This window comes from Trachymyrmex septentrionalis, unplaced genomic scaffold (genome assembly GCF_001594115.1).
Source record: "Trachymyrmex septentrionalis isolate Tsep2-gDNA-1 unplaced genomic scaffold, Tsep1.0 scaffold8, whole genome shotgun sequence".
NCBI classification, from domain to species: domain Eukaryota; kingdom Metazoa; phylum Arthropoda; class Insecta; order Hymenoptera; family Formicidae; genus Trachymyrmex; species Trachymyrmex septentrionalis.
The window spans coordinates 4082048-4090485 of record NW_017305987.1 but is presented as its reverse complement, the minus strand read 5'-3'; the positions used below and the strand labels follow the sequence as shown (position 1 = coordinate 4090485).

Below are 8438 nucleotides of genomic sequence, written 5' to 3'. Positions count from 1 at the left end.
TATATGTTTTATGTATATATATTCATATATATACATAACGCGCACGCGCGTATGTGTGTATGTGTGTGTATATAATCTAACTATACATATAACTATTTACAAGTGGAGTTTTTTCTAGAGCAGGACAAGGAGCGAGGACTCAATAAGAATTTTATCCGAGAGGAAGAGGAGGAGAGAAAGAGATATGGATGATAGAGAATAAAGGATATTCGGAGATTTTCTGAGGAAGTTGGTTGGTTGTCGGCTTTAGGGTGGCGGCGGCAGTCGGTTCGGGAGTTGGTACTCGTCAACATGCTCCGCATCCCCTTCGCTTCCTCCGCGGAGGCGAAGGCTGCTATGTGCTGCGACTATAAGCGAGGGAGTAGTAGCTGAGGGATGTGATGTCCACCCTCGTGTTCGCGTCTCTTCTCTCTCTCTTTGTGTGTCGCTCGAACTGGTGCATGGCCGACGACGGGGTGTTAGACGTCTGTGTACTTGCTCAGTTTGTCGCGTAGCAACATGTTCTCATTTTTTAACCGGTCCAGCTCCTGTCGCAGACCCATATTCTGCAAATGAAGTGAAAAGGTATAGATTCGATCTTCTTCCCTTTTACTCTGTTTAAATAAACCTGAAATTCGCGGGCTCAGGCGTGGCACATTGCACAATAATGAAGATGTTTTCAAAACATTCATTCTATACTCTTCTATTTTTCTAAACTGTACTGTGCTTGACCGAGCGAATTTCGAACAGTTCAATTAGCTACTTTAAACTCTAAATCCTCTAAAAACCTACTACCGTGGTTCCCGATTCTATTAGATTTTTTATCTCGAAATGATCTCATGAATCTATCATTAACAGTTGTCACGGTCTGAATCATTCTGTATATCTTCAAATACACAACTGTCTACGGTAATGTCTTTAAATTATGAATTATACAACTGCATCGGTAGGTGCAGTCTACGTAGCGGTTTCAAATTTCCAGCTGTGAGAAAATTTACCTCTTTCTCGAGGAAGCCGGCCCTGAGTGCTATCTGGTTCTCCTTCATGCGACGCGCGTCTCGCGATCGTTTCGCTGCCATGTTGTTCTTCCTACGACGCGCCCAGTATTTGTCATCCTTCAAGTCATCCGGAACGAACTGCGACCGCAAACGGAAGAGAAAGAAAGAATATAAGAACGTTAGAACGCTTGTATTAACTTAGGCGAAAAACACGTAGCTTGAGATGAGAATTGAATTTATTACGGTAGCCGACTGAAATTTGGAAGCCCAAATACGGCAATGTAATTACACAAATGAATTAAGACTCACCTGCTTCCGCGATTTCTTGATCATAGGTTGGGGTTTGAGTTCCTCGTCAGAAAAGGCCCGGGTACGTGGATCGAAATCTCGCCCCGATGAGGCCATCGAGAGCGCTACAAGAGACAAGCCATATTGTATTCGTGACGAGTCCTCGGAATCTGTCACGCGGAAGGGGAACAATTGACAATGTCGACGTTAGTCTAGTTTACTATCATATACTCGACAAGCTCGACGTTATCGCAATACAGATTCTGAGATAGCGTATATTTTTTATCCTCTCTCTTTCTTGTGGTCCAAATGCGGCTACTATTGTTTACGTCAGAATGCTGCTTCTTTATACCTTTATTTCGTCACGTTTTTAGCCCGTTTACTTTCAGTAAAACTTTCCATTTATGACTTTCTACTGGATTTCTCTCTCTCTCTCTCTCTCTCTCTCTTTCTCTCTCTCTCTCTCTCTCTCGTCCTTCATTGCCTTCATTCCTTTACTTTATTTTTCTTAATTTCTCAATATTCCGTACTTTGTACTTTATCGAGCGTATTCTTCGTTTTCTACCAAATATTCGCTGCTGATATTTGTAGACACTATTAAAGAAATCTGAAATCTTTCAGATCCTTTAGTGTGAAGTCGTGTGAAACACTTCTCAGGATCTCGATATCACGAACGACGGCTACGACGAGGAATAAAAGTGAAAGAGCGAGAAGGTTGTATTTTACTTACTGGAATCCGCGGGAGAGGGTGGGTTCAGGGTGTCCGGCGAGCAGCATTCGCTCGGCGATGGTGATCTCTCGCGCTTGGTAACTGGTTCCAAGTGAAGACCCGCTGGTCCCTGATGCCCGGCGGCCTCGGTGTTGTTGATTTTATGAAGCTGGCTACCTTGCATGGCACCCTGTCCACCGCCGGCCACACCGTCGACGGGGATGCCGTTTTCGGAAAGAAACTCGTCGAGATCGACATACTATCAACAGAGATCTGAGGTGTTATTTCCGAGATGGTTTCTCGGAACTTTGTCAAGTTAGGGCAGGATCTATCTTATGCTTAGGTAAATGCTAGGCGGATGTCTAGAATCCTGATTTTTAATGTGCCTAATAAATATGTGAAAAGAACAAATCTAAGGTTTTGAATACAGATCTGAAAATAATTTTGAACCATCGAAATAATTTGATTGGAAACTCACACACACACACACACAAATTGGTTGCAAGAATATCAACATTTTTCTACAACGTTGCTTATCATTTTATAGTTTCTAGAATAATTATTTGGATGGGGTGAAACAAAATTATTTTCAGATCTGCATTATAGACTTTTCAGCAAAATCGTTTTTTTCGCGTAATAATAATATAATCATTATATGCAAATAACGATACACATAAACATTTTGTATCAATACAATTAATAATAAGTCAGAATATAGATACCTACATTGAAATCTAGAATTGAGTTGCTATCTATTAAGGTAATCGATTAATATTTTGTCAATATGTACAAATTCTCCAAAGATAAGCCCCGCGAAGCCATCGTGATATTAGCATAAATGTGAAAGCTATCCACAACACTCTACATGCCGTTAATTTTGAAAAGGCATACAAAACTACTTCGAAACGGAACTTGTAAATGCAACGAAGGAATACGCTTTCGTAGAACAATTTTTCTATCGTATTTCTATTTCATTTCGCACTTTATAATTTTGCTCTGTTTTTTTTTTTATCGAGATTCAAGCGGCATATCGCGATGGAAGGAACGCAAGTGGTGAAAGTTAGCGAAAGGTTTACGAAGAGTTTTATATGTTTTTCCAAAAATTACACATTATTTATACAATTTATTCATACTTCACAGAAATATTTTAATTATTAATTATCATCCACATATAGCAACTGTATAAATTAAGACGGTTCACCGAATTATTTACGTAATATTAAACGCGATTGAGTATTGCTTTCTTTAGAAAATAGACAAGTTTCGTGGACAAGTATTCTATAAAAGATTATCTAAAAAGATATACTTTTTTGATAAATTATTCAGATAGTTTGGTTAAAAATAATAATGGAGATAGAAAAGAATAGCCGAAACTTCCTCGATTCCGCCGAGGCAGAACGGAGAAAGCGACCGCTATTGCATAGCGACTTAATATTCGGCTTCCCGGTTTCTCGAGTCAGGAAGGCGAATTATAATAGAGCAAGTGTTACAATGGTCTACTACATTGATTTTTCATTCAATTACATGGCGTGCGTATATAGCAATTTCCGGGATGTACAATATATGTATTTTACGGAAAACATTTCTCCAAAATCAATGCTATTCTAAGAGAAGATGCGTATACAAATGATTTTAAAGAAAATGTAAGAGACAATAATGTGCCGCGTTATTATAAGAAGTAATGGACAGAAAATCATATAAAGATAGCGTCAACGAAATATATAAAGGTAATAGGTAACTCGAAAATAAAGACAAAAACGTACGACACATGATTAGTTTTAGCTTCCGATTTTATTTTGTAGAATTTTGGGATTAAATTCAGAGCCAAATTATAGGCTTACCGTATCGCGCCTTTATACATACATGGTTTAATACCTTCAGGTCGGCATCGTAAGGCAAAGTTTTGTCCCAGAGATTGGGCCCGAGAAAGGCGGCCTGCGCTTCCACGTTGCCCCAAAGTTCGCCGTCGGCATCCTTCTTTTCCTCTGGCCCATCTTTACCTTGTTTCCCTGCAAATTCAATTTTATTTACTTAGATGACGACATTTTAATTACTAATAATTTTTAATTACAGCTTTTAAATCGATAATAATTTTTCTACCAACAATATCAGTATTAGCTACAAGGTCTGCTATTACATTGCGAGAAATTCCTTTTTGCGAATTGTTCATATATTGAAACGATGCGAATTTACCGTTAAAAATAATAATCTTTCTTAACAATAATCTCGGACAGGAATACTACAAGTGCTATTGCCATACACTCGTTCGCTTTTGTTACAATGCACTTTTCTTTCCCAAAACTTCTGGTATATAACACACTTCTGTTATCATGGCAGAGTCATTGTATAATGTGTGACAATTTGCAACTTTACACATCTTCCGCTTTTCTATGTCTTTAGCATTTTTTCGTTACAACCTTCTTAGACTTCATAAATTTATGCTAAAGTATTATTGACGTAAAAATACACGAGTATACATTTAAATGTATAAAAGGACGTAAAATGTAACGAGAATTTTTACTAGCTTTTTATATTTTATTTCTATATGGTGTTATACATTATTCAACTAATGACGTCCAATTTTTCATTATCATCGTTTTTAATTGTCACGTGGAAAAAAAGGGAGAAAAAGAATACGAAAATACACAAAATACCATATTTTAATAAATATTTGTTTGAATTGTTCTAAGTTAATATTTAAACATTAAATGTAATATTTATTACAAGAGCCGTTGATATGATTTAAATCTCATTTTTTATTGAATAAATATTTATTTATTGTAAGTAAATGTTTGTTTAGTACTATTCAAAAAAGTATATATAATACTGTATATTAAGATTCAGTAAATTCTTTTCAATGTAGTTTGAAAATACTCATTCAAAAATAATAGGCGAATCACGTAAGAACATTGTTTTTTCTATCCCGCCTTTTTTAATTTCTTTCTCCACGTTATACGATATTATTTTTTAAATGTATTATAAACACTCATCAATCATCAATTGTAAATGGCATCAATTAATATGCAGCCACAAAATTGTTCGCGTAGAAATATGCATATTTTTGCTTGACTAGATTATCGCGTAAGCATGTGCATGTGTCCTTTCTCCATGCTTTTGCATTATCAAATTTGACAAAATTGTTCAGCTATTTAGGTTCGTGTTTCTACTTCGATAGACTATCGTCGAGTCCGGGGGGAGTGTCGGGTCGACTGTCAAGGCTATGAGAACATGCCTTGTCATACTACGATGTTGGTTACTCGTTGTTGGTTATTAAGATATCAGATGAAAATAAAGATGATTATGATAATTATGATGATTGATGATGATGACGATAATGACGAAAATTATATTTATGATGGTGACTATAATGGTAATGATCATGATAGGCAACGATGACGATGACATAGGATCACAATGATTAGCAACAATGTTTGACGGTAAACGCATTAAACAATTGCATTAAAAATAAGCGAGGTATATATAAAGCAATGAAATTTAGACTTTGGATTGCAACTAGTAAATTGTCTCGGATAGCTTCTTTGAAGAATACGTTTGGCATATTTTTCAAGTCTTACAGCGTGTAAAATGTTACACCAAGGGCAACATAATTCTATTCGACAGTATGCTAATTTCGTCACTTCTCTACTTTTTTCACTTCGGTTTGAGTTCAGAATATCGGCGGCTTGGCAGTCCGCTCTCGCGCGAACGGTTCGTCGAGGTTTGCGGTTTCTGATGTGCCAATGCGTTCTATTCAACTATTGTTGCAGTCGTGCCTGTAAATTCAAGGCTGTACTCACAATACCGCGTCCTGTCTCGACAAGTGCATTGAATATACATTTACGCATAATCGCGGAATATTATAGGATATTATACGATCGGATATTATACTCCCTCTCAAAGAAGCATCGCTAACGAGATTTTTTGGTAGCGACATAACGCGCGTGAACATCACGGATTATCGCGGCTAAAGAATGTTAATGACACGCGTGTTTAGTGCAATAAAACGTATGCCGAAGGCATCCTCGATCGATTACCGGTTAGCTAAAAATAATCGGCGTCCAAGTAGCGCCGATTAAAGGAGCGGAAAGTGAGATCGCGATTGAACCGCGCCTGCAGCGTCGCCTTAGGCGCTCCCGCCCGGGATTTCTCTATGGCATACGATATGGCTAAACAACTAAACAACGGCAGCCCGGTAATTTGGTTCAAGGCTGCTCGTCGGCCGGCCGGCCGACCGACCGGCCGGCTAACTCTGCGGAACTAATCTCTCGTGTTGCGAAGCGGTATTACCATCGGTATATCGCGCCGAGAGAACGAGCGGGGAGCAGCGTGTAGCTCCGTACGTTTGTACTAGGGTACGATGTAATCGGGCCGGGGGACAACGGGGGATCTTCCTGATTTCCATCCATTCATTCACCGAGGACTGCATTTCCGTACCCCCCGCGTATCACTGTCTCTCCCTCGCACCCGTCGCGTCCTCGTTTGTCTCTCCCGTTTATTTACAATAGCCGGCCTTTGGAGACAGCCACTGCTATACTCGCGGTACCGGAAACACGTGATTTCGAATCGCGAACTCGGCACAAATAGAATTCACTCTAGAATACTTTTTATTTTTTCATTTACATCATTCTTATACGTATGATGTACATTGAATTTTTCTGGACAAATAAGATCCAGTAGTAATTAATAATTAATTCATTGCTTCTCAATGAGACTTATTTGATTATTTAAACTCGGTTTATTATTATCTTCCTTTTTGGGTGTAATTCCGTATTAATTAAATTCAATGAATGTGGTTTCTGGATTTGAGAGACCGTATTTGTCTAGGCAGGAATTAATAGCAATTTATATATTGGCGCTCTACATTCAGTCGAGGATAACAATTAAAAATATTAAAAAAGTTAAATAAATGTTAAAATCAACATTATTTAATTCCAGATCATTTTTCATTGTGTACTAAATTATTATTGTTATATAAATTATAAGATAAACGTAGTTTAAAAAAGAATCGCATTTATTAAATGTATAATATAGTAAATCTAACAAATATAATAAATACGATAAATTGTTAGCTAATTATTCTAAATGTAAATGATAATTATGATCCAAAAATGCAAAAATCTGTAAGCAGCCTGTGTAAGAATTTTGTTAACGTTACTAACGAAATGCACAAATATGCAATATTTTCTAGGACTAGTTTTCAGGTGCATTTTGTTAATTGCACCAATAGATAAAAGTCGTGAAGATAACGAAGTTAATTACAGTGGACGTAAATACGCGCGTATCGCAGAAATGTGTTCCACTTTTTAACGGAACTATGGCTGAACTATTATTTATGTCGAAGAGTAACTGCAAAATATTTTTAACACGTTATCAGGCACGAAATGCCTACCTTAGGAAACGAGTCTGGTTGTGTTAATTGGAATTCTAGTCTGGTTAAAAATGGACAAAATTGAATTCTCTAATTGAATCTATTATAATTTCAGTTAAGATAACGAAAATTCTCATTGATCTTCTGATTTATTCATTTTCAACTAGAAATTTTTCTTAGTGCACTTATCGATATCTTAATATACGTTGCATTAATGAAATAAAATAAAATCGATAGAAATTGTCCTAATGATATAAAAAATACATAATTCTTTAAGGAATGTGACTTTTCAATGTTGAAGACAACATAAAAAATGAATTCTACCACATTTCTCGCGGCGGATCTCTTAGTAATTTGCGAAAATGATAGATCGGCTAATAAATCGTTAAAACTTAAACGCTGTTTAAATGCTGAAGACAATAAACCCGCTACGACGAACGCAGAACCTACGTTACAGCACATCGTTGTTTAGATAGTTGCCTTGGCAGCGTACTCTTAAGATTACACTTAGGTGACAAAAGACCACAGACATCATCGCTACGGTGTACCGCACGTTCATACCTGTCGACGCGAATTTATGGATCTTCGCGATCGCAAATACGCGTTACGTCATTGTTCGCAGCTAGAAATCTCAATTTCATCTCCCGACATTTTTTTCAAAGTTTCTATATTCTTTTTTTAATCATTTCTCACGTTAAGAAATTAACGAAATACTTGTAGAAACGCGTGCCAAAGGTATATTCGATTTGAACTCTGTTGAAAAATCACCGCCTTTATTCTTTTTCCCCAAAGTCACCGCGCCAATACCGCTAGTCATTTATACAATCGACGACACGCGAACGTCTAGGCAGGTGAACACGCGAGGATGCCCCGTGAATGCGTTTTTGGCACAACTCCCGCCATCCTTCTCGAAACTCTCTATAATAACTGTAACCGACATCTAAATGCACGTCTCCGAAGAGCCAATTCATTTCACCTGCTCCATAAACAATAGCTGTTCTCAAACGCTTCAGAAAGTCGAGCTACGTTAGTGCGGAGATATTCTCTTGATCTCTGTCACTTTAGAATTGTAAACTTTCAGTTAAAACGTGTAGTT

The 8438-nt window shown here is 37.4% G+C and overlaps 1 protein-coding gene across 3 annotated transcripts in view; it reads right to left on the bottom strand.

The window, feature by feature from the left end:
* Positions 1-26: 26 nt before the first annotated feature.
* Positions 27-8438, bottom strand: part of LOC108754530 (thyrotroph embryonic factor) — an 87418-nt gene continuing 79006 nt past the window's right edge. The window contains exons 2-6 of one of the 3 annotated variants that reach the window (XM_018496920.1): positions 3838-3983; positions 1996-2233; positions 1287-1390; positions 978-1115; positions 27-545 (exon numbers count right to left, since the gene is read on the bottom strand). In XM_018496920.1, the coding sequence (XP_018352422.1) occupies positions 459-545; positions 978-1115; positions 1287-1390; positions 1996-2233; positions 3838-3983 (713 nt within the window). In that variant the 3' untranslated portion in view covers positions 27-458. The remainder of the gene's footprint in view (positions 546-977; positions 1116-1286; positions 1391-1995; positions 2234-3837; positions 3984-8438) is intronic. The other 2 variants (XM_018496921.1, XM_018496922.1) reach the window with 2 other exon arrangements.